At 49.3% G+C, this 24,163-nt stretch overlaps 9 protein-coding genes across 9 annotated transcripts; 5 read left to right on the forward strand and 4 right to left on the reverse strand.

The window, feature by feature from the left end:
• Nucleotides 1–4,295: 4,295 nt before the first annotated feature.
• EDB91DRAFT_1332260 (uncharacterized protein) lies at nucleotides 4,296–5,816 on the forward strand (the record flags this gene model as incomplete). Its single annotated transcript, XM_041325393.1, has 6 exons — nucleotides 4,296–4,430; nucleotides 4,563–4,582; nucleotides 4,926–5,113; nucleotides 5,276–5,351; nucleotides 5,502–5,544; nucleotides 5,603–5,816. Coding segments are annotated over 6 exons (675 nt in total), but the record flags the coding sequence as incomplete, so codon positions are not given.
• Nucleotides 5,817–5,888: 72 nt separating this feature from the next.
• On the forward strand, nucleotides 5,889–6,839 carry EDB91DRAFT_1241433 (uncharacterized protein; the record flags this gene model as incomplete). The annotated part of the gene is made up of 5 exons (XM_041322076.1): nucleotides 5,889–6,183; nucleotides 6,236–6,258; nucleotides 6,347–6,465; nucleotides 6,520–6,721; nucleotides 6,771–6,839. The coding sequence occupies 5 exons, from the start codon at nucleotides 5,889–5,891 to the stop codon at nucleotides 6,837–6,839; spliced, it is 708 nt and encodes a 235-aa protein (XP_041184185.1).
• Nucleotides 6,840–9,263: 2,424 nt separating this feature from the next.
• EDB91DRAFT_1076409 (uncharacterized protein) lies at nucleotides 9,264–10,024 on the forward strand (the record flags this gene model as incomplete). The annotated part of the gene is made up of 3 exons (XM_041314865.1): nucleotides 9,264–9,296; nucleotides 9,423–9,552; nucleotides 9,627–10,024. The coding sequence occupies 3 exons, from the start codon at nucleotides 9,264–9,266 to the stop codon at nucleotides 10,022–10,024; spliced, it is 561 nt and encodes a 186-aa protein (XP_041184186.1).
• A 1,084-nt stretch (nucleotides 10,025–11,108) lies between these two features.
• Nucleotides 11,109–11,737, reverse strand: EDB91DRAFT_10357 (uncharacterized protein). The gene is made up of 3 exons (XM_041312803.1): nucleotides 11,553–11,737; nucleotides 11,192–11,495; nucleotides 11,109–11,141 (listed from the first exon to the last, which is right to left on the reverse strand). Exons 1-2 carry the CDS (start codon nucleotides 11,582–11,584, stop codon nucleotides 11,243–11,245), a joined length of 285 nt encoding a protein of 94 aa, XP_041184187.1. The 5' UTR covers nucleotides 11,585–11,737; the 3' UTR covers nucleotides 11,109–11,141; nucleotides 11,192–11,242.
• EDB91DRAFT_10472 (uncharacterized protein) lies at nucleotides 11,738–13,825 on the reverse strand. The gene is made up of 2 exons (XM_041313310.1): nucleotides 12,138–13,825; nucleotides 11,738–12,080 (listed from the first exon to the last, which is right to left on the reverse strand). Exons 1-2 carry the CDS (start codon nucleotides 13,673–13,675, stop codon nucleotides 11,891–11,893), a joined length of 1,728 nt encoding a protein of 575 aa, XP_041184188.1. The 5' UTR covers nucleotides 13,676–13,825; the 3' UTR covers nucleotides 11,738–11,890.
• EDB91DRAFT_1233193 (uncharacterized protein) lies at nucleotides 13,803–14,426 on the forward strand (the record flags this gene model as incomplete). The annotated part of the gene is made up of 5 exons (XM_041321077.1): nucleotides 13,803–13,842; nucleotides 13,895–13,932; nucleotides 13,981–14,054; nucleotides 14,158–14,177; nucleotides 14,230–14,426. The coding sequence occupies 5 exons, from the start codon at nucleotides 13,803–13,805 to the stop codon at nucleotides 14,424–14,426; spliced, it is 369 nt and encodes a 122-aa protein (XP_041184189.1).
• A 469-nt stretch (nucleotides 14,427–14,895) lies between these two features.
• EDB91DRAFT_1192181 (CHAT domain-containing protein) lies at nucleotides 14,896–17,511 on the reverse strand. The gene is made up of 2 exons (XM_041320550.1): nucleotides 14,976–17,511; nucleotides 14,896–14,921 (listed from the first exon to the last, which is right to left on the reverse strand). Exon 1 carries the CDS (start codon nucleotides 17,468–17,470, stop codon nucleotides 14,993–14,995), a length of 2,478 nt encoding a protein of 825 aa, XP_041184190.1. The 5' UTR covers nucleotides 17,471–17,511; the 3' UTR covers nucleotides 14,896–14,921; nucleotides 14,976–14,992.
• Nucleotides 17,512–18,125: 614 nt separating this feature from the next.
• EDB91DRAFT_1092226 (uncharacterized protein) lies at nucleotides 18,126–18,635 on the forward strand (the record flags this gene model as incomplete). Its single annotated transcript, XM_041316730.1, has 1 exon — nucleotides 18,126–18,635. A coding segment is annotated over one exon (255 nt), but the record flags the coding sequence as incomplete, so codon positions are not given.
• A 1,929-nt stretch (nucleotides 18,636–20,564) lies between these two features.
• On the reverse strand, nucleotides 20,565–24,112 carry EDB91DRAFT_1092238 (kinase-like domain-containing protein). Its single transcript, XM_041316731.1, has 14 exons — nucleotides 23,791–24,112; nucleotides 23,652–23,738; nucleotides 23,498–23,599; nucleotides 23,306–23,449; nucleotides 23,131–23,251; nucleotides 22,992–23,078; nucleotides 22,861–22,941; nucleotides 22,573–22,809; nucleotides 22,236–22,517; nucleotides 21,919–22,185; nucleotides 21,271–21,868; nucleotides 21,148–21,222; nucleotides 21,084–21,098; nucleotides 20,565–21,034 (listed from the first exon to the last, which is right to left on the reverse strand). The coding sequence occupies exons 1-14, from the start codon at nucleotides 23,862–23,864 to the stop codon at nucleotides 20,661–20,663; spliced, it is 2,544 nt and encodes an 847-aa protein (XP_041184192.1). The 5' UTR covers nucleotides 23,865–24,112; the 3' UTR covers nucleotides 20,565–20,660.
• Between the last annotated feature and the right edge of the window lie 51 nt (nucleotides 24,113–24,163).

Consider the following 24,163-nt stretch of genomic DNA (forward strand, 5'->3'; position numbering starts at 1 on the left):
GAGCTTCGCTATGGGCTTGCTTTGCCGAAAAATAATTGGGAAAGGACGGGATGCTCACCGTAGATCTGGATGTGCTGTGGGCTGCGGTCCCTACTCCAAACAACAAGCTGATCAGTCCTTGTTAGTACTACGAGCTGGCATTGACCTTGCTTCATAAGGTGATATTTTGTTCCGTACCGAATTGCCAATGGACCTTGCTTCACAAGGTATATCACAGGTGGCAATCTGCTGGTGTTGCAGATGTCGAAAGGGGTGTAGCGAGCTGGCATCGACTTTGCTTCGCAAGGTGATGTTTTGTTACACGCCAAATTGCCGATAAACCTTGCTTCACAAGGTAGATCCAGAAATCTGCCGGCATTGCAGATATCATCTGTTCGAAAGAGGATTTTAGGTGGATACATCGCCACGAAAAACAATATTCAGCACATAAAAGCAAGGCGTCTTCCTACTGTCCCCTTCAGATTTATTTGATCCCATATCACATCCTCACAGACAATGCGTTTCTCACTTGTCTTCGCCGTTGTTGCTGCTTTGACAACATCAATATCTGCCAGTGACGCTGACAGTGAGGATTGTCCTTATTTTTGCTTGCATTTTAGAAACTGCAAAGACTGTGGTGATAGGAGAATCTGCGTGAGTATGAGTAGTTTGCGTCCTGCATTTAACCACATGACTCACCGGCGTTACAGTTCATGTTTTTTTGCGACTATGAATAGTGTGGCAGTGAGTCGTGTCTCTGCGTTCACATCGGTGCAGTATGGTTTATGGCACGACACGTGAAGCCTCGATCGGATGCTCGACCATTGGGACCAGTGGGACAATGACTTAAGTGGCGGCGGAAGTGAAGCTTGGGGTGATCCTAAGGCAGTGGATATCTCCTTTCTTTGGCGAGGTTCAGGCTATGGGCTTGCTTTAGCGAAAAATATTTGGGAAAAGACGAGATGCTCGCTGTAGATATGGTTGTGTTGTGGACAAGTTGTCGAGGGACGTACAATTTCATCAAGTGGCCTCGGTTCGACTTTGAAAGAGCGGGATGCCCTGTGACCTAGTACTTACTTCAAGTTGAAGCACTGGGATGCTATGCGAACTGGACGATCCGCAAACAAGTACACAAAGAACACGGCCTAGTCCAACACGAGCAATTAATTGTATCGTGAGTATAGTAGACTATTAGTAGTGTATAGCTGCGCGTGAGATATTATATAGTCATAGTCTATGGGTATGGAAGAGGTGCGGGGGTATATGTGAAGCATGTCGCACTATTGCAATAACAATCTTGGATTGCTTTCTTAGCAGCCTTTTCTGCTTTCTTTTGACTGATCGCCGTCGCCACAAACAAAGCTTCATGGCGTGTGCGGGCGGCTGGCGGGAAGTACTGGCGTGGGTCGCAGGAGTAATAAGGCTTTGCGTGCCAGTTGCCCGCTATCTCGGGTGCTTATGCTTGTCAGGGAGGTAGTGGTTGCATTACTTAGAATGGGAGGTAGATGCGGAAGTGGACGCGGGTGACGTTGCCAGGAGAAAGGAAGTTCGAGGCAAACTTGAAGCGCTCAAGCTAGCAAAGCAAATATCCTTGCACCGCATTCTCTACTAGCTTGCTCGTATATCTAGAAGTTCCTTGTACCCCTCCCTCTAAGACTTATTACAACGGCTCTGCGGACGCGACGGGTAAACAATACTGCTGCAACTCAGGATTGCCAGACAAAATGTGGTGGACCTGGTGGTATGATCATACTTACCGAAGTCACCCGCAGTACCGTTTCCGCACACACGAGAGATATAGTCAATCAGGCAGTCCCAGACTTACATCTCTCCTTCGAGAACACAACCGCGTGTCACTATCATATATGGCCAACCTGATACCTATACTACTAGTAACACTCCTCGAAACTCGCACTCGCACACCCGCGTTAACAGAAGTTCTCGCGTCAGTCCACGACCATTGCAAGGACAAGACGGATTTTCAGTAAGTAATTTAATTATGGTTCAATGCACTGATTGTATGAACAACGAAATTGGCTGCCCGGATCACCTTACACAGAGGACAATGATCTGCATGATCACGGAGTCCAGCCGCATGTACACGGCCAGCAGTATGACTATGGAGACGAGTCTATCCATATGCATGACATACCGTACGAACTTGAACTTTGCCCAGTCGAGTGGCATGAGGTAGACCAACCTTACCCTCTGCCTGCATCATCCGACCACCCTTGAAACACATATAATCCTACCGTTTGCTGAATCACGCATCTGTTGTGATGTCCAAGTCTCCCTAGATTCCCCACATGCCACTCCAACGTCGACTTTAATATCATTCGTCAAAATGCGCACTCGTTTCCGGCAGCGCTTCCGGACGAGGAACCATTCAGGCTTCTCGGTTGGTCAGGTACCTGCACCCTGTAGCTACCCTGTAGCCGACACGCAGCCCACGTACCCTTGGCCTCAGCGCACTCGAAGTCACTCGGCTGCCAGCAATAGTAGCGACCTCTTCACTTCGTTCGTCCTGCGTACCCAGACCCGCAGCACGCCCTACACCATCCGAGATTATGACGGTGCTGACCCTCAGTTCCCTGCATCTGTTCTCGACTAACCACTGACACCGGGATTTTCCCCACACTTTCAGGCATCCCCACATGTATTCTAGCGATCAACCTGACTGTCCGCCCACCTGCCTGCTGGAGTCCTAACAGCCGCCTCCCTCTCCCAACCATTCTCCCATACCATCTGTCAACATTTACTTCCAAGTTCCCATACCCTGCCATGATGTCTCATTCGCACCCAGCAATGGTCTTCCGAGTTTAGGCGAGAGCCGCCATATGATTTTACTTTCGAACATTCTTATATTAATCTTTGAGGGTTGCAAGGGCATAGCCTGAGTTACAACCTGTTACAACATCCATTGTATTGATCCGCAGATGTGGCAGGAAAAAACCTAAATTTACAATATACTCAAGATCGCGGTTGTAGACGATGAGCGCTGAGCGCAAATAAGTGCCGTGGCTTCGCAGTTACAACAAGTGACGTGATTTAACGCGAAGATATTCCAAAGTGGCTACGAAGATCACTGTACAAATCTGTGGTGACTTGCAAATTGAGATTCGGAACTCATATCGTGAGATTGTGCAATGGAAGATTCCTGTAGAACTGATGCATTGCACTCAGTGGATAGGTTGGTCATGAGATGCATCGAACTTTTAGGCTAATAAGCCAGCGTCATATCCATGCTACATGAGGATGTGTGTGGTCCCTACTCCAAACAACAAGCTGATCAGTCCTTGTCAGTACGAGCTGGCATTGACCTTGCTTCGGTGATATTCTATTCCACGCCAAATTGCCAATAGACGTTGCTTTACAATTATCTGAGGTGATCTGCTACATACATCTGTTCGAAAGGGGTGTTGCGAGGTGGCATTGACTTCCAAGTTGCTTTGCAAGGTGATGTGTTGTTCAACGCCAAATTGCCGATAAACCATCCCACAAAGTAGATCTTAGTTAAGGTGGAGGACTGCTGGTATTGGTAGATATCATCTGTTCGAAAGGGGATTTCAGGTGGATAACTTATTTCTACATCACTATGAAGAACAATATTCAGCCTATAAAAGCAAGGCATCTTCCTACTGTCCCCTTCAGATGTATTTGGTCCCATATCACAACCTCACATACAATGCGTTTCTCATTTGTCCTCGCCGTTGTTGCTGCTGTGACAGCACCAATATCTGCTAGTGACACTGCTAGTGAGGATTGTCCTGCCTTTTGCTTCCGTCTTATAGACTGCAAAACCTGCCCTAATAGGAACATCTGCGTGAGTATGAGTAGTCTGCGTCCTGCATTTAACTGCATGACTCGCCGGCGTGATAGGCACTCTTTTTATGTGTCCACGAATAGTGTGTCCGTGAGTCGTGTCTCTGCTTTCACATCGGTGCCGTATGGTTGATGGCACGACGCGTGAAGCCTCAATCGAATGCTCGACCATTGGGGGTGGGATAAGGACTTTGGCGGCGGCGGAGGCCAAGTTTGGGGTGATCAGGCAGTGGGATGATATTTATTTTCTTTGGAGGGTTTCTCTATGGCCTTGGTTTAGCGGGAATTTTTTTTGGGAAAGGGCGGGATGCTCACCGTAGATCTGGATCTGCTATGGACAAGTTGTTGAGGGGCTGTACAATTTCATCAAGTGGCCTCGGTTCAACTTTGAAAGAGCGGGATGCCCTGTGACCTAGTAGATGAAGCACTGGCGAAGTTGCAAACTGGGCGGACCCAGGTGCGAATACCACATAGTATCGCACTAGTGGGAATCCATGTACATGAAGAGGGCGGAATTGATGGATGTGCGGGATCAAGGCGGAACGCTAGTGTATGAAGCAGCACTAGGTGGGCATTGGAACAAGAACGGACTGCATGCAAAGAACCGCATAAGCACACTAATAAGAGAGGTGCGCGCACCATGCATGATTTAGGTGTTTTCTTACCGAGGCATCTCGAGGTTAAAGGGTGGTTGTGGCGAACTTCTGTCTTGCTGTAAAGCTGCCTCTATATGATAGGTCCTCCCCGTCTGGTATACGTAGGAGGAAGGGCTAGAGTGCAGGTAAGTAGCAGGTCCATCTACTGACTGGTATGAAAGTGTATGCGGAAGTTCATACTAGTACCGGCTCGCTGTCAGTCTCGTGTTCTAAGACATGACACAGGTTCTACATAATGTTTAGCACTGTTTGTAGGTTCATCGTTGGTTGTCACCGTTCTCGCACCACTGATTGGGCTAGGTCCACAAGCTTGCTCACGAACGTCTGTTACTTGACCACCATGAGCACTGGAGCAGTGACTGCACTAGTACCGGGCTGTACCATACCGAGCATCGCTAATCGACATGCTGAAGGTCGACTACATTTGTGATGCAACTCCAACCGCCGAGGCACCTACCTGCATGCCAGCATAATTCTTCTGGATGGTCTTGCACTGGCGATACCGCTGTCTGCCCTGGCACCGTCACCCAAGCCTGAACACAGATTGTCACAAGTCCCTTGGGGTCGTAGCTATGATGTAGACCATCTAACCCTCTATTATGCACTGAAGAACGGATTCGATAGGGAGGAGATTCAATGCAGCGAGTATATTTATGGTGTGTCCCTCGTCATGAACACAATCATCGTCATGCTCTTCTAAAGACACGTATTCTTGGTAGCCTTCCAATGATGCACCCTCGATTCTTCTCGTACCTTCCTCTCGCACCTTCCCTGCATTCTCTGGTTTTCCACCTTCTCGAACCCTCTCGTGATGTCAGATACTACCCTCAGGACGCTTCTCGTACCCTCTCGTGACATCAGATACTACCCCCAGGACACCTTCCGCATCGTCTCGTGAGTCGTGGAATCCGAAACCTTTGCGACACCTTGCACCTCGCCAATATCATTTAGCTGTTGTTTGCCTTGTTGAAATACACTTCATTTGATTTTGATGTATTCCAATTGTCTATTACAAATCAACAGGCTATCACTGTTATGTTCTAGAACTTCGAAGATCTGTGCATCACTGTGTATCAAAGGTGCTACTGTGAGCTCGGAGGTTTTGTGCATCGATGGTCATTTTCTCGTTTCCGCAATGATTGTAGTTCTCAGACTCGATGGGATTCTCTCCGACAGCTGCAGTACTCGAGATGCATACGGGGTCCTCGTCCGGGTGTTTCCAAGACACTTTTGCGATATTCCAAAGCGGCTACGAAGATCGCTGTGCAGATGTGACTTGTAAATTCAGAAGCTCAGAAGGACTCCATGATATCGTGAGACTGCAGTGGAAGTTTCGTGTAGAACTGATGTATCACACGAGTCAGTGGATAGGTTGGCCATGTGATGGACTTTTACCAAGGTTAATAAGCCAGTATGATATATCCATGTTACATGATCAGGTGGATGTGTATAGTGCTGCCGCGGTCCGGTCCAGAACCACGGTTCGAACCGGACTTTTGGTCCGGTTCTCTGTGGTTCGGTCCATGGTCCTCATGCCAGCCCGAACCGGACCGGAAAACGGTTCTCGGTTCTAGGTCCTCCCGAACGGTTCCATTTTGGTTCGGCCTTCCCGAACCATTCCGAACCCTTATCGACTTCGACTTCGACATCATCTGCTTCGACGTCAAACTGTGGTCTTCGGGATTTGCACTCTCGGTTGATCATGCTGCCTTTGGGCTTTTTGAAGGTAAGCACTCCCTAATTAAACTCTCAAGACTCTCACCCACTGACATATGTAGTGCACTTCATTCCACTTCGAGAAGTCGGCAATAGGCGCAGAAATAATAGATTGACCGCATCTCATCCGCTGACCGCGTTGATATTTGTTGCTTTGACAAAACAGGAACTAGCTTGTTTTGAGAACCGGTTTTGGTACAGCCCAGGGGCACATTCCATCCGCTGGCCGCGTCGATATTTCAAACGGGAACTATGCAGAGAACCTAGTCCTGGAGGGTGTTGCTGGCATAGGGTTGGTGTTTTTTTATTTATTCATTAGATCCCCACTAATATAGAAACAATTTAGCGAGTCAGACAAACTGAAACTCGTAGACGTCAAGGATACCTCCAAGTATACCACCCTCTGCTTGGCTGCGGCGCATGTGCTCGTTCGTCTCGATGATGGCACGATCGTCGGCGAATGGTATGATGTGACATACAAGTGGTATACCAGGTGTGGAAGCCGTGTTTTGGCTCTAGGAACGAAAGAAAGCATGTCGATCGACAAGGTTAGTGATAATCACGTACCTGTATGCACGGTATTGGTGATTGTTGCAGATCAATAAATTACCTCGCGAGGATGTTGAGAGTTGCCTTGTGTTTGCTGGATTCTTAGTCTTCTACTGAGAATTTTCGGGTTCGGTTCGAGTTCGGACCAGAAAAAAACCGAACCGGACCACAGAGAACGGTTCTCTGTGGTCCGGTTCTTGGTTCTCGTCCAGGACCCTCTGAACTGGACCGAACCGGACCACGGCAGCACTAGATGTGTATGGTCCCTACTCCAAACAACACGCTAAATTGCCAATAGACCTTGCTTCACAATATCTAAGGTGGCAATCTGCTAGATGTCATCTGTTCGAAAGGGGTATTGCGAGGTGGCATCGACCTTCAAGTTGCTTCGCAAGGTAATGTTTTGTTCCACGCCAAATTACCGATAGACCTTCTGAAGCGCACGTTTGTCGACAATTGACTGCGGCCATTTAGGAAGCGTAGAAATCTGCTGACATTGGCAGACATTATCTGTTCGAAAGGGGATTTCAGGTGGATAACTTATTTCTACATCACCATGAAGAACAATATTCAGCGTATAAAAGTAAGGCGTCTTCTTACTGTCCCCTCCAGATTTGTTTGATCCTATATCATATCCTCACAAACAATGCGTTTCTCACTTGTCCTCACCGTTGTTGCTGCTGCTTTGACAGCATCAGTATCTGCCAGTGATGCTGACATTGAGCATTGCCCTATCTTTTGCTTGCATAAGAGAGACTGCAAGCACTGCAGTAATGGGATATACTGCGTGAGTATGAGTAGTTTGCGTCCTGCATTTAACCACATGACTCACCGACGTGATAGTTCATATTTGAATGCGACTTAAACTAGTGTGGCAGTGAGTCGTGTTTCTGCTTTCACATCGGTGCAGTATGGTTGATGGCACGACGCGTGAAGCCTCGATCGGATGCTCGACGGATAAGGACTTTGGCGGCGGCGGAGGCCAAGTTTGGGGTGATTAGGCAGCGGGATGATATCTACTTTCGTTGGAGAGGTTCTATGGGCTTGTTTCAGCGAAAAATAATTGGGAAAGGGCGGGTTGCTCACCGTAGATCTGGATCTGCTGCGGACAAATTGTCGAGCGGCTGTACAATTTCATCAAGTGGCCTCGGTTCAACTTTGAAAGAGCGGGATGCCCTGTGACCTAGTAGATGAAGCACTGGCGAAGTTGCGAACTGGGCGGGCCCAGGTATGAATACCACACAATGTCGCACTAGTGAATCCATGTACATGAAGGGGCGGGATCAATAGAGGGGCGGGATCAGGGCGGAATAGCAGTGACCTCTTCATCTCGCTCGTCTGCGTACCCAGACCCGCAGCACGCCCTGCACCATCCAAGCTTATGATGGTGCCGACCTTCAGTGCTCCGCATGTGTTCTCGACTAACCACCGGCACCGGGATTTTCCCCACACTTTCAGGCATCCCCACATGTATTCTAGCGATCAACCTGACTGTCCGCCCACCTGCTGCCTGCTGGAGTCCCAACAGCCGCCTCCGTCCCCCAACCATCCTCCCATGCCATCTGCCAACATTTACTTCCAAGTTCCTATACCTTGCCATGATGTCTCATTCGCACCTAGCAATAGTCTTCTGAGTTTAGGCCAGAGCCGCCACATGATTTTACTTTCGAACATTATTATATTAATCTTTGAGGGTTGCAAGAGTATAGGCTCAGCCGGCGGAGTGATGTTCCGGCCCGGCTTGGCTCGAAAGCCGCGGCTTTGGCCTGCAAAAAATCCAGGTCGGGCCAAAGCCGCTAGTGACGGCTGGCTTTGGCTCGGCTCTGGCCTGAGCCGCGGCCCGAGTACTGCGATCGACGAACCATCGCTATCTTCCAGCATTCAGCCCCACTTTTTTGCGTCACTTTCTCCATAGACGGAAAGCACATCCTCAGCGGAGGCAATGATAAGATGATCTCGGAGTGGGAAGTACCCAAGGACGTCTTGCCAAAGGAAGCTCCCGAGATCCTGGCACCAAAGGTACTTTCCTGTTCATTTCACTTAGCACCCCAATCAGCGCATTCGTATAGTGCGTGCCTTCCTCGGACCACTTGGCAGGATGGGGAGGTTGGCACGGTTTGGGTGAGCTGGCAAAGGAGAAAAATATCAGTAGAAGCCCATTGTCAGCCCCCATGCAATACAACAAAATTAGAACCAACCTAGGACCAGTAACCCGCCCAAGCTCCAGTACGCTGAATACAGACCCATCTGATGGGCGGTGGGCGAGGCAGTTCGAATATTGAAGGGGAATTGTGAGGAGCGGTTGTGTTGGGGTAGTAGGTGTCGCGGCACGAGGCTGATTCAAGGATGGGTGCCTTGAGTGGGAGGTTTGGACCGGTGAAGACGACGAAAGCAAGTCCAGTATTGGGGACAATCCTAAGAATGGACGGAACACATCGATGGTGAGCCTCCCATTTACGAAAGTGGGCGGGCTGTGCTCCATAAGACAGAGAGCGACTTGCCAGGGCCCACTTCCTGCAGCGCGAGCGGAGAGAGAACTAGATGAGGGAGAAGGTGAAGGAGAAGGTGAAGAAGGTGAGTGGCCATGTGCGCCCTGTGAGAAGGGGTGTAAGGATGGAAGACCAAAATGAGATGATACACTCACCTCGAGCAATAAACTCTACGCCGACCACGCTAGCTACGCGTATTTGTTTTTGCTAGAGACGAATGTCGATAGACGCGCTGAATGCTGCTTCGCCATCGACCTCATGGATGTTAATGTCATCTGCAGATGTGGTGCCTAGAACGAGGGCATCTGGGCTCTCTCCTGCATCAGTAGACTACAAAGAAGGTAAAATTGCGGACTCACCTGGTCTGAGAGTAGTTAGAAATGGAAGCTCTCCTCTGCGAAGCTTCCCAAACAAGACCTGATCGCCAATCGCGAGACACGCAAGACACGGATGTCCGCGATGCACGCATGGTTGATGCAAGCGCTGAGCAAGAAAACTCTTGATGTCACTCAGTGTTTGTTTGGATCCAAAGCCTTTGCCAAACAACCGTCGCTGCCAGCGACGTTTACAAGGCTCGTTGCTCAGACTCGCTGGTATCTCACTCTTGCTTTCACTGGGAATGAAATACTGATCATGGTGATGATGATCGGTTCAGGGTTCAGAACGGTTTCGCCGCCTCTGCAAACCCTACAGAACCGCGGCTCAGGTCGCCGGCTTTGGCTTTCCAGAATTCCAAGCCGGGCCGTGCACATCACTAGGCCGCATAGCCTGTGTTACAACATCAATCCGCAGTTGTGGCAGGAAAAAACCTAAATTTACAATATACCCAAAATCGCGGTTGTAGACGATGAGCGCTGAGTGCAAATAAGCGCCGTGGCTTCGCAGTTACAATGAGTGACGTGATTTAACGCGAAGATATTCCAAAGTGGCTACGAAGATCACTGCATACAAATCTGTGGTGACTTGCAAATTGAGATTCGGAACTGATATCGCGAGATTGTGCAATGGAAAATTCCTGTGGAACTGATGTATTGCACTCAGTGGATAGGTTGGTCATGAGATATATCGGACTTTTAGGCTAAGCCAGCGTCATATATCCATGCTATATAAGGATGTGCGTGGTCCCTACTCCAAACAACAAGCTGATCAGTCCTTGTCAGTACGAGCTGGCATTGACCTTGCTTCGGTGATATTCTATTCCACGCCAAATTGCCAATAGACGTTGCTTTACAATTATCTGAGGTGATCTGCTACATACATCTGTTCGAAAGGGGTGTTGCGAGGTGGCATTGACTTCAAGTTGCTTTGTAAGGTGATGTGTTGTTCCACGCCAAATTGCCGATAAACCTCCCCACAAGGTAGATCTTAGTTAAGGTGGAAAACTGCTGGTATTGGTAGATATCATCTGTTCGAAAGGGGATTTCAGGTGGATAACTTATTTCTACATCACCATGAAGAGCAATATTCGGCGTATAAAAGCAAGGCGTCTTCTTACTGTCCCCTCCAGATTCGTTTGATCCTATATCATATCCTCACATACAATGCGTTTCTCACTTGTCCTCGCCGTTGTTAGTGCTGCTTTGACAGCATCAGTATCTGCCAGTGATGCTGACATTGAGCATTGTCCTGCCTTTTGCTTGCATCAGAGAGACTGCAAGTACTGCGGTCTTGGGACACACTGCGTGAGTTTGAGTAGTTTGTGTCCTGCATTTAACCACATGACTCACCGACGTGATAGTACTTACTTGGATGCAACTTATACTAGTGTGGCAGTGAGTCATGTTTCTGCTTTCACATCGGTGCAGTATGGTTGATGGCACGACGCGTGAAGCCTCGATCGGATGCTCGACGGATAAGGACTTCGGCGGCGGCGGAGGCGAAGTTTGGGTGATAAGGCAGTGGGATGATATCTACTTTCGTTGGAGAGGTTCTATGGGCTTGTTTCAGCGAAAAATAACTGGGAAAGGGCGGGATGCTCACCGTAGATCTGGATCTGCTGTGGACAAGTTGTCGAGCGGCTGTACGATTTCATCAAGTGGCATCGGTTCGACTCTGAAAGAGCAGGATGCTCCTGTGACCTAGTAGATGAAGCACTGGTGAAGTTGCAAACTGGGCGGGCCCAGGTATGAATACCACACAATGTCGCACTAGTGGGAATTCATGTACATGAAGGGGCGGGATCAATAGAGGGGCGGAATCAGGGCGGAATGCTGATGTACGAAACAGCTGGTAGGCATTGACTCTGGAACAAGAACGGACGAACAGTGCGAACAGGAGAATAGGACTGCATGCAAAGAGCCGCATAAGTAACAATACATACTTGTAAGAGAAGTGCGCGCACCATGCACGATGTCGTGCACGATAAGCATGCATGAATCTACGTGCGCTATGTCGTGCACGACACACGGTATACGTAGCGGCGGTGTTTCACATTTGCGTTTGCCACTGCACGCCAATCCTAGTAATAACATGCATGATTACGACAGTGTAGCCTGGTGTAAACTTGCACATGCTCGGCACTCCGCTTGCGGGTATCCGCAAATAAGTCCACAAAGAGCACAGCCTAGTCCAACACGAGCAATTATATCGTGAGTATAGTATATAGTTGCGCGTGAGATATTACATAGTCATAGTCCATGGGTATGGAAGAGGTGCGGGGTATATGTGAAGCATGTCGTACTATTGCAATATCAATCTTGGATTGCTTGCATTCTTCGGACGATGGGGAATGCGTTGCGACGAAGCGGCGCTCAGCGCAGACGTCCGTCTACTTAGCTGGGCTCTTCGGAGCTCTTCGTCGATTCGCCACATTCCCTTGACGAATGCTTCACGATCAAGAAGGCCAGTCGAGCGTGAATCACAATCGTTCCTATAGCGAAGTGAAGAAGAATGAATTTGAGTGCGTCAAAAGATCAGCGAAACATACCATATATCTCGGAGTTTGCCGCGGTCAAGTTTTGATGCGCTCCAGACGAGCCTCACTATTCGACCGCCCAATCTTTCTTCAAGTCCAACTGGGACTTGATCTGCATTGTCGTCGTCGTCATCGCTATCTGCCTCTTTCAAGGACAGTATAGGGTGATTCTCCGGGTTGGTGATGAGGTCAACTGAAAGCCCTCTCCACCCAGCAGCTTGCCTGCTCTTCTTTACTGATGATGGAGATAATGATGGGGACTTTGGCGTGGCTTTCTTAGCAGATTTTTCTGCTTTCCGTCGACAGATCACCGTCGCCACAAACAAAGCTTCATAGCGTGTGCGGGCGGCTGGCGGGACTGGCGTGGGTCGCAAGAGTAATGAGGCTTTGCGCGTCAGTTGCCCGCTATTTCGAGTGCTTGTGCTTGTTAGGGAGGTGGTGGTTGCGTTACTTAGAATGGATGAGCGATCGGAGGTAGATGCGGAAGTGGAGGCTGGTGATGTGCGGGAAGAAGGAAGTTTAGTACGTGATAGAGATTGGTGAGTTGGTGGTGGGGCTGGTGGTGGCGGTGGTGGTCGGCGAGTGGTAGTGGTTGAAGATGACGATGTTGACACTGATCTGGAGACGGAAGGCGACAAGTGGATTTTTGTGCCTGGCCGCTGAGGTAGTTTTGGAGGCTCGGGCCTAGGTGAGCCATTTGCCCTGGTAATGGGCTTCCCCCAATCGAATGAGACATTGGTGGTGGGACTTATCACAGAAGTCGCAGACACATTCTCAAACGAGTCAGCGATGCTCACGATGTCACCGTCCACGCTACTATCGTTATCGCCATTTGTGGGAAGTGGTGACTGTATGGACAGTCTTGGACTCGTTTGTTTCAGGTCGTTTCCATCAGAAAGCGATACTGAATGAAATGATGAAATGGAAGAAGCAGGCGCGTGGCCTACGCGAGCCGAACCAAAAGCATGTGGCCGAGGTGGGGGGTAAGTGTGCTCTACGGTGAGGGAGTCTGAGCGCCCTGGGGGTCGAAGAGTAGCACTACTGTCAGGGACAGAACTATTGGAAATTGAGGCGTCTGTTGACGTGTATGAAGGTTTACGTGGTGGGAGGGGTGGCCGTGACTTGGGAGGTGACTCCAAGTTAATGAGTGGCGCTGAAGATATCGGTGCTGAACGGACAGCAGCAGGTTTGTTGGCTATCGGTGGGGGTGTTTTACTGAGACGCGGAAAGCCTTTGAGATGTCTACCGTTGTGGTGTGACGGTGCGGTGTTTGGACCATCGTCTACAATCCAGTCTTTCAGGTCGATTAATGAAGTTCTACGACCTAGATTGGGAGGCGACGGTGACGGTGACCTGCTCAAAGACTTTTGAGGTGTAAATGGTGCAATTGGATAGAAGGAGTCCGAGGTAGGTGAGATAGGTGATTCAAGGAGGTTGGTCGATGGAGGATATTTCGCCTGTAAGACTACCTTTGAGGTCGACTTTGTTGACTTCTGGTCAGCGAAAGACTCGAAAGCTTTGATCCTTGATTGCAGCGCTGCTGAAGGCATCCCAACTTATGTCTCAACGCACTGCGCAACCCATAAACGTTATTTATTCCGTTCCCTCGGCCCCCTTCCGGCACTCTCCGTCGGAGTACCTATAAAAGCTCAAAAAAGGGGGTATTTCACTTCGATAATGACGACCAACATGCCAAACGATCTTTATGCCGTCGCAGGTTCGAGTTCTAGGTAAAATTATCATCATTCAAGAGCTCACCATTAGTCTAGATTTCTGCCTCATCCCGATCGGAACAGGAGAATCTTCTGTACGTTCACGAGAAATAGGGGATGTCTTCCAAAATAACACGTTCTAGGTCGCAGAGTATATCGCAGAGTGCCACAGAGTCCTGGAAAAATCAGGCCTGACATTTAAGGTGAGAGTGGGTATGTGCGAACTGTTTCGTCTAGTCTTACCAATCTTGCTTTAAGATGCAGTAAGATCCGAGTCATTTATTTATATGTTGAACTTCTGATAACGATACATGTCTCAGCGGATATGGTACTAATCTTGGTCAGTAGCAACAGGTGGTCGACCTTTGCTTTTTGCTGACAACGCTCATCAGAGGGGCCTTGGAGCGAAGTGTCTAAAGCCATACATGATTGCCATGCTGCAGTACACGCCAAAGGTGCCCCTCGAGTTGCCACCGACATCCGCATTGGTACACGCGTAGATCGTGACACTCTCGCAGGTGATGGCAACAACCACAAGGTGAGACGTGTAGAAGAGATCATAGCAAGAGACAGAGCAACTGCATCATGAGTCCGTGCTGCTTGATCAGTTTGTTTAGGCAGGTAATCATGTATGATTTGTTTCGGCTTCGGCTTCGGCTTCATGCTTTCGCATCGTCTGTACAACATAGGCATGGCGACATTATGTGACGCGATTTCATACTTGACACGATAGACATATATCGCAACAGTGACCCTATAGCGCGGTAATCTGCAACTGTTACCTCACGTACAGTGAGGACCAGCGTTCATGGAGGACGACGAAAGTATCCGCATAGCCGTACGGAGTATCTACTAACTAAGTGGTGGGACAGCCAACGAATAAAAGTAACAAGACCATGCGAGCGTAAACAGGAAAGCAGAAAAGTTAGATGACAAGCAGGAAAGTAATGTGCTGGGACCATTGGCTTCGACTTCGGCAGCGTTTGGCGTGGCATGCGGTCGAGAATGACAATGACATATGGTCGGGGAGGCATGAACAGCCAGAACCCGTCATCTGGAGCGTCAAAAAGTGCAGTCCAATGATCTCTAGAAGCAATGTGAGCATGTAGTAGTAAGCAGATAAGTATGGATCACTTACAGCGAGTGGGTCTCAAGCTAGACACCTATATGAACAAACACGATCTGCTGTTCCAGTGGAACCTTGTTGCGCCGCAATGTCTTCACAGCCTTGTGCAACGCTACCGCAGCCCGTGTACAGTCCAATCTCCCTGAACCATCAATCAGGTGAAGGTAAAAAGCAGACGCCATCTGCCGTGCAACCTCGTCGTCAACAGACCACATCGAACCAATCACACTGCGAAATCCGGAGAATTGCATAGCCGCAGCGAGATGGATCGACTCGTCCGGACTCTTCTTATCGCCCACGGTAGTGTGGCAGGCTGATAAAAACGCGAACTGCGGATTCTGCCAGTCAGACCGGACGATATCCTTGATTGTTAAAAGCCCGTCGCGCATCGCAAAGGAAGACTCAAATGTTTGTTGTTGATTCGACATTCCATGGCAGGCAAGGTGAAGCCATTGATTCCGGCTCAATGCATCCAATGCTCCCTCTACTGTTGCGTTGCGGTCCGCAAGTGATGTGAAAGACGCAACGGGTTTAACGTGCTGAGCGACGACGGCCAGCTCGGAAGCGACACAGCGAAGTTCCTTCCCTCTGTCTGGGTGTGCTTGACCAATGGCAACGAATTGTTGCGGAGATGTATCTTGAGAAGCCTGCTGTCTCGCACGAATGAGAGTTGTCAAAGTCGGAGTGTAAGAAGATATGTAAAAGTGAGACAAATTGTCTTTCTTCTTCTCGTAGGGTCCTGCTGCATGTAAAGGAAGCGGCGTGAACTCGGCGGTGGGGCACCACCAGATGCGTGAGCCACGGGGAACTGCCGACTCCCTGAGAGCTTGGACCACTGGGTCAACAATGTCATCCCAAAGCTTGCGGAGGATGCTGACAAGCATGTGTTGATGATCAGAAGAACCAAATTGCTCTGCGAGGGACTGAAAGTCGGAGGACAATTCGGATAATTCGGTCCGTGCAATATTGAGCGGAACGTGGACAGGATCTTGGGCATGCAAAATAATCAAGGCATCACAGCTGTACTGACTAGCGTTGACAATGATGACTGGACCATCTTCAGCTGCCTTCTGGAGGTCAGAAAACAGTGGAGGCAGGAGAAACAAAGAAAAGTTAGGGAGCGTGCGGATGCGTGAGACGACATCATCCCATTGCCTGGTCAGTTGCCCGATTGGTTGGGACTGGTCTTCAGTAGACTGATCGAATGCATTACGAAGCTGAGAGCTAAGTCGCTTGAACTCTTCCACCAAGGCTGCGCCAGTGTCACCTGAAAAGGAGAGCTCATTGAGTGGCGTGCGGAAGCGCGCCAACTGAGTCCAGAATACTGCACGCCCCTGCTCCACTAGTTGTACAGCAGTCGTCAAGGCACCATAACGGACACCACACGAGAAAGCATCAGTGGCAAGGGAAGAAGTAGCCTCCCTGACAACATCGAAATGACGTGGAGAAGAAGACAAAAGAGCAACATGCTGATCCAGAAAGTTCAATGCGGTCTGATAGGCAACCAATGTGGAGCAATGCTTCAGCTTCTCCGCTGAGGCTACCCATGACTTTGCAGCGCTAAGATCCCAACGAGAGGCTGCATGTGATAGGTGGGAAAGTTGTAAATACAGCCTAAAAGCTTCATCAAGTTCAGACAGGACACCCCGCTGCTCGAATCTGTCTTGAAGGCTGAGGGCAAGATTGTTGAGAGACATGGATCGATCAGAATGACCGGGGGGACAGAGGAGCAGTGCAGCTCGATGGAGCTCAATGGCCTCATCAAGGTCAGACAGGACACCCCGCTGCTCGAATCTGTCTCGAAGGTTGATGGCAAGATTGTTGAGAGACACGGATCGATCAGAATGACCGGGGGGACGGAGGAGCAGTGCAGCTCGATGGAGCTCAATGGCCTCATCAAGGTCAGACAGGACACCCCGCTGCTTGAATCTGTCTCGAAGGTTGATGGCAAGATTGTTGAGAGACATGGATCGATCAGAATGACCAGGGGGACGGAGGAGCAGTGCAGCTCGATGGAGCTCAATGGCCTCATCAAGGTCAGACAGGACACCCTGCTGCTCGAATCTGACTTGAAGGCTGATGGCAAGATTGTTGAGAGACATGAATCGATCTGAATGACCAGGGGGACAGAGGAGCAGTGCGGCTCGATGGAGCTCAATGGCCTCATCAAAATCAGACAGGACACCCTGCTGCCTGAATCTGGCTTGAAGGCTGATGGCAAGATTGTTGAGAGATATGGATCGATCAGAATGACCAGGGGGACAGAGAAGCAGTGCGGCTCGATGGAGCTCAATGGCCTCATCAATGTCAGACAGGACACCCTGCTGCTTGAATCTGGCTTGAAGGCTTATGGCAAGATCGTTGAGAGATATGGATCGATCAGAATGACCAGGGGGACAGAGAAGCAGTGCGGCTCGATGGAGCTCAATGGCCTCATCAAGGTCAGACAGGACACCCTGCTGCTTGAATCTGTCTTGAAGGCCGGTGGCAAGATTGTTGAGAGACATGGATCGATCAGAATGACCAGGGGGACAGAGGAGCAGTGCAGCTCAATGGAGCTCAATGGCCTCATCAAGGTCAGACAGACTCATCACCAAAATTCCTCAACCCAGACATGGCTATACATGGCAATGTCGGACCTACTAAAGTGAGTTTAGGCGAGCGGCGCACGAAGCGGGAGCTAGTAGAATAAATATATCTCAGGCTCTATGAAAAGACCTCAGTAAGAGCAGGTAAAGTACCTAGTAGAATAAATATCTAATGGTAAGTTGCCCGGAAAGCGACAAGGAACACTAAACGAATCCGGCCAAGATAACAGGACGAAACTGTGGATTTCTTGAGCGTTGTACTAATGGATATGTGATGGTAGGTAGGAGACCCGAGTCTCAGAGTTTGAACGATACGAAAGTGACGGAATATAAGGGGATGGGTCACATGGTATATGATAATGTAAGCGCGTAGTAAGCGGTCAGCTTACAGTTAGCTCTGTAGAATAACGTGGAAAATATATGAGACTTACATCTCAGGCTCTATGAAAAGACCTGAGATGTTCTAACGACTCGACTGGTCCTTTATAGTACGGATAGGATAGATAAGTAAATGATAAGTAAATTGTCCGTAACTTAGAGATAGACGTTCCAATATTGACGAGCCTCGGCCGACGTTAATGCGTCGCCTCGTCGTACTCACTGGTTGCGCTCGTACTGTTTCACTCTCATCTTCTACGGTCCGTCTTCCGTTTCCTTCGTTTCACCAGATTCCAACACCAGGAGCAGGTGGCAAAAATTGTGACAGCGCATGGTGCTATCGATTTTCTCGCCGCTCTCCAAACTTTCCTTTGCAAGAACCTCCCACACACCACCATTGTACCTTGCCTTCACGACCATTTTGACGTTTATCGTCAAGTGGTCATCATAGCGCCACCTGATCGACGAGTCAGCGATGTATCAAAACGGTGACACATTAGAGCCATGCCAGAAGTAGTTGCGTCAGGCCGGAAGCCTAGTTGCCCAGCTCGGTTTGACATGGTGCTGATATCAGACAGGCCTCGGTCACCTCGCTTGCGGACTCTTGATGGTAAACAGGACACCCCGCTGCTTGAATCTGTCTCGAAGGCTGTTGGCAAGATTATACAGACACGCGGATCGACGAGATTGGTCAGGAGGACATTGCTGCAAGGCCGCTCGAAACACCTTCACATCGTCTGCTATGTTATTGGAGCAAGATAATAACTGCGCCATGTCACTGTGAAGGGTCTCACAATGAGTGCAATATTGGTAGAGTCAGAGTGAATAATATGCACACAGGAAGCAGAAATTCAAGCAGTGAGTGCTGGCGCACTGAAGATGTGCGGGGAAAATAATATAGTGAGTGCTGACGGAGCTCATGGATTCAACAGCGAGCCACAAAAGGCCGAGGCACCGCGTGAATGAGGTTGAGGCATTGACGCCATCACGGACATCTACTTAGCAGCATCTGGTGTCCCATCTCTCATCGTCACACGAGATTTCTCGGAATTCAGCGCACTTCCTTTTCTCGCTGTTTTTCATGTGTCCATCTTGTATCCTGCCTCCCCGGCAACGCCGATGGCGACTTCATCTCGTACATTACGCTGTCCAAGAAAGTCATGCCGATTATTGTTGAGTTGTACCTGCGCTTCAAGGATGAGCTTAAGATTTACGAGGGTGGAACCTTATCAGTGAGGACAGGGTCTCTAGTACTTTCGAATCTTCCAGGCTCAGAAGTAGTGGGAAAGGGGACCGTCTCTCCATTTTATGTTACAGAAGAACATGGAGCTCGTCCGAGACAGCAGGGTCAAGTACTGCTAATGCACGGTACTGCACTGCAATAATTTAATTAATGAAGTTTGATTGACTCGGAAGTCCCCAACAACTCTCCTGGACAATTGAGACAAGGAGGGCGGCTGGACCGATAGTAAATATGCTCGCAGCAAGCGGATGAAAAAAATCGTGTCACAAGGAGGCGATGTGCTTGGGTTGGAGAAGATTGTAACATTTAGAAATAATGGCCGGTAGATCTGAGGCACTGACACGCACTTCAAAACAGCGAAACCGACAGTGAGATCATAGTAGGTCTGCACGGCAATTCGCTATCGAGGAAAATGCTAAGGCAGGTGGGTGGCCCTGGCCGTGATATGATAATCTTAACATCCAATCATTCGGGATCCAGTATGCACACAGCAAGACTATAAACTAGAGCCAGTGTTCATAACCTATTGTAAGAGGTTATGAGCCCTGAATCTTGCTTATGTGCTCGGCTGATGGTGCCCGCGAACAACGCGTACACTGTTTATGTGACCACGAGATGGCAAAGATAGGAGTAGTGATGTGACTTAGTCGGGACTATCCGGATTCCGACGAAGTAAACTACATCAAAGATCCTCAAGCCCTTAGCGTTGAGCTTGAAGTTCGATTGAAGCTCGAAGATCCCAGAGCATGCATAACCAGTTCCAGAGAAAGTGGACGTGAGGAAAAGATGAGGTGGAAAGCCTTAAATATGCGCGCACACATGAACGGTCGACAACGAAGCGATATCCAAGTCTCCGAAAGCAAACACCGGGTGCCACGCTAGATACTATGTTGAAATTGAAGACGAGGGGCGAAGACACTTTAAAGTCTAACACGGTCGGTGTAGATTGAGGAGAGATGTTGTGGAGGGTGGGATTATTTTTCAACGTAAGAACAAGAGTCAACTTGAGCTTGAGCGCGCGCGTGCCATCAAACAGGGTGCGATCGCGGCACATAAAGCCCCATGAGAACCACCTATTAGTCCCCTTGTCCGGAAGATACCAGGGGATGACCTTGCTGATCCAGAAATTGCTTTGCGAGGAATAAAATCAGTGTCGTCGATCATCCATGAATGGTGGAGGTATGTGCAACTCTTTCAGAGCGGACTCCATGATCGATCTCGGTGACATGAGCTGAATCGCCAAGAAATATTTGAAGTTGCGTATACAGCTGACGGGTACAACATGATATGGGATACCAAGATCTTGATCGACATGTCACATGTCGAATAATAACACTTCTCAAATCCATTGCCCCCTCAGAGTCATCGGACAAGGAGCCTGGGGCAGTGACTGGAGCAACAGGCATTCGTTAGAAAAGTGGTCGACAGTAATAAACACCCAATCTCACACCACAAAACCAGCATCTCCACCGCTCGCCAGCGGCCCGCTCAACTCCTCCAATATTGCGCCAGATCATGAATCCGATCCAACACAACCGTGAAATACGACGTCTCATTCAACAACGCTTCAAAATGCTTGATCGCCTCCTCCTCCGTCAAGTCCAGCCGGAACTTCTCCTGGATCTGCTCATGCACGTCGCGGTGCTTGATGTCTGGAATATTGGCGTCCACCATCAGCGCTACCAAGTTGAGTATCAGGTTGGCGCTTTTTCGGAGGATCGTAAAGGCGGTGAAACAGAAGTTTTTGAATCGCGCGTAATGCGTTGATTGGGCGCCACCCATACCGTCGACCATCTCTTTGCAGACTTTGACGGGAGGAGGAAATGGCTTGGGATCACGACCAAAGATGTATCCAAAATCAACTAACCAAAATGTCAGTGGCATGAAACGTACAGGCTAGATGACACTGACCATGGAAAAAGTGACCTGCGGAGCCAATGTTAGAAATTGAACCCTACTGGCCATATTCACTTACCATCCGGTGTCAGCAGAAGGTTGTCCAAATGCCGGTCGCCAACGCCCAGCAGGTACGTCACGACACAGTATCCAGCTACCAACGGAGGTTTAACACACGTCACCCTGCCAGGGAACGACTCACCACAACTGCGCACAAATGTATCAATAACGCTCGGTTCGACCCCATACGTTCCAACGCTACCCTCGTCCGGATTATTCGCTCTCAAATAGTTCAAAAGCGTCCCATTCTCACTGATGATCGCTGCGATAGTCTTGCTGGGTATAAACTGAACCATACCCTGCAACGGCCCAGTCGCCAGCACATCATAGGGAATGAGTTTCAGATCCAGATTCTCCTTCCTAAGCAGCTGATCCATGAGTGTGAACAACTGGAGGACCAGCTGGTCCTGGCGCATGTCATCGCCATCTTTGAAAATGACAGGATACTCCGAGCCATCAGAACACTGGAAATACAACAAGAAGGGGTAGAGATTCGACTTGAAGACAGATGACTTTTCAGCGTTGATGCCCGTGATCTGCATGCGCGCGTTGAGCGGTAGAGGTAGAGGGGGGATGTTGATGAGCCCGTTCTTGGAGTCGTTGATAAAGGAGCGGAGTTTTTCGATTTTCTTCGGTCGTGGGTCTTTAGATGTGCGTAGCTCCTTTGCTCGTTTGGCGAGGGTCTCGACAAGAACACCTTGCCGTCGCATGAGCTCGCGGCGTTCGCTGCCATTCTCGGGCTACGGAAATGTTTCGTCAGCGAGGATAATACGAGTGGAAGTCCAATTACCTCTAAAATCTTGTTGAGAAACTTGAATACCACCCGCCCGTACATTTTCGCTACAACCCTATCTTCCAATTCCACTTCGACTATTAGATACCAGTACAGCCGGTTACCCAGCGTATGGTTTTGCACTCCACGTGCGATCAAGAAGTCCGTCAGCCCGCTGTCGTCGTAAGATATCGCGCTTGTTGTCGATCGACTCGAGCGCTGCTCGCTAGCGGCACTTTCAAATTTCAGCGCCTGCACGAGTTGCAAGAGATATAACAATAGCTCCTACAAAGACATCAGTGCTGTTGTCACTTAGGAAAAAAAGATGTTCGAACTTCATCATCTGCGCGGTTGAGCTGCCGCACTGCAAACGCTCTCACTCTCGAGTCCACAGTCCCCGGTCCGAGAAGCTCCAAAGCGTCATCTGTGTCGACCTCTGTCCACATCGGCAGCAGCTCCTCAACTGCCTGCTTGACTTCTGAAGGATCGCGCCAAGTGACAGACTTGAGGAACTTGGTAAGGCCACGCTTGTCCCGTGCGAGGTAAAAGCGAAACTTCCAGATGAGGTCTTTCTCCTCGGAGTTGAGGGGTTGAGAGGGTGCATAGTTGAGTATTTCCTACGGATGACGTGTGAGGAAGGGCATCAATGCATACGGTGTGAGCTTTGCGCACCCCAAGTTCATCCCTGATCTTGGCATTAGGTTTGAGCTCCCTGTCGTACGGACTACTTCGGTGACTGCGCACGAGCCGGCGATGCTTGTCCTCCACGGGATTTTCGCGTGCGATCTCAGGATCAAGGATGGCCCAGAGATGCGGATCCGTGGAAAAATAACTGGGAAGTACAGGTGCGACAGGTGTCTGGGCTGCTACTGGAGGTGCAAATGGAATTGTCGCCTGATTCTGAGCCTCCTAAAAAGAGTTGAACATCAAGTGAGCTACATTCAGGAACGCGACACTTACAGGTTCGCTGAATATTACGGGAAAGTCGAAACGTGGAAGATCGATATAGAGATACATGCTCTCTGACTTCTCTGTCTCCGCCTTCGTCCTCTTTAGGCGATTGCATTCACACTGAACTATAGAAAACTTACAGCATGTATCTCCTCCATCTTTCTGAAGGCCATATTGTCTAACCAGTCCGACTTTGGCAAGTCGCCACGCTCGTATTTCTTCACCAACTGAGAAGTCAAGTGATAAGCGACAGCACCCGAGAGCTATGGCGTTACCTGCCTTCTCTAGACGACCCATTTCATCCCTACTGCCAAGTTTACTAGGAGTCTTGGTCTGCATGGAGCCATCTGCTTCTTGACCTGCCCAGAGCAACAAACGGTGTTTTCCTCGGCGCAAAGTCCTGATGTGGACACTATAAGCAGCCTTGCATGCAAAGTAAATATACCTGACGGACCATTTCTTTCCAAACATCCTAAAGGTCGAGCCACCGACAGGCACCGCTGTGCGTGGTCCTCCGATATCCCATACCGTAAATGTAATTTGAGAGTTCAATGGGAGGTCACAGTACCGAATTGGCAGCGTTATCCATTCGTTCCACCTGTATAGATAGTCAGCTCAAGTGAGATAACAGTGATGTGAGGCGCACGTATAGTTGTTCTTGAAAGCTTTGAAAGACGTGCGGAAGGGTATTGTTAGCGGCTTATTATCCGCCAGGAGCTGGCAAGAGACATAGAGGTCTGAAAGAGTCCTGGCAGTTGCATAAGCATAAAGAAGTTGCAGGTCAGAGAAGAAGAACGCACGAGGATTGTGCACCGTGAAATCTTAGTTCTGGGTTCTCGAGTAGCTCTGAGACAGATGGTTGTGGTGTTGATCCCTCTAACTGAGAACTATAGTGCTGAGGGTGGGCAAGTGGCCCGGAAGATGACTGGTAGTGCGTACATGCGGAAAGTGACAGGAAGCTTGAGATCAGAGAGCTTCGCAAATGTAAAGTCGTCTCGGTTGTCCTTGTCCATGGCTTGGATGAAAGAGAACTGTCCTCGGTGCGCTTCAAGAACTACTTACTACTACTATTCAAAGACTTGATCAATCGGTCGTCACTGTTGCCTAAGAGCAAAAGACCTCCTGGGATCTGTGAAACGGTCCTGAGTGGATATAAGCAAGGAACGACCGTCTTGGCTGGACTCATAACGTCGACGCACAATCACAATCTGCACGCAACAGAATTGATATGCGCGGGCATGCCACAAACAGGACAGCGGGAAACGTCTCAAGATATAAACATTATATGATATAATAGAAATCATGTATATAT

The sequence above is a fragment of the Suillus paluster genome, assembly GCF_016628075.1.
Source record: "Suillus paluster strain FC165 chromosome Unknown EDB91scaffold_1, whole genome shotgun sequence".
NCBI classification, from domain to species: domain Eukaryota; kingdom Fungi; phylum Basidiomycota; class Agaricomycetes; order Boletales; family Suillaceae; genus Suillus; species Suillus paluster.

Coding starts and splice junctions, on each gene's coding strand:
- EDB91DRAFT_10472 (XM_041313310.1), bottom strand. CDS start 13,675: ATGCCTTCAGCAGCGCTGCAATCAAGGATCAAAGCTTTCGAGTCTTTC. Junction 12,081..12,137: donor GGCAAACTCCGAGATATATG/GTATGTTTCGCT, acceptor ACTTCGCTATAG/GAACGATTGTGATTCACGCT.
- EDB91DRAFT_10357 (XM_041312803.1), bottom strand. CDS start 11,584: ATGCATGCTTATCGTGCACGACATCGTGCATG. Junction 11,496..11,552: donor CGTGCACGACATCGTGCATG/GTGCGCGCACTT, acceptor CTTTGCATGCAG/TCCTATTCTCCTGTTCGCAC.
- EDB91DRAFT_1192181 (XM_041320550.1), bottom strand. CDS start 17,470: ATGTCTCTCAACAATCTTGCCACCGGCCTTCAAGACAGATTCAAGCAG.
- EDB91DRAFT_1092238 (XM_041316731.1), bottom strand. CDS start 23,864: ATGGACAAGGACAACCGAGACGACTTTACATTTGCGAAGCTCTCTGAT. Junction 23,450..23,497: donor GCTTTCAAGAACAACTATAC/GTGCGCCTCACA, acceptor CTATCTATACAG/GTGGAACGAATGGATAACGC. Junction 21,223..21,270: donor TACATTTGTGCGCAGTTGTG/GTGAGTCGTTCC, acceptor CTCCGTTGGTAG/CTGGATACTGTGTCGTGACG.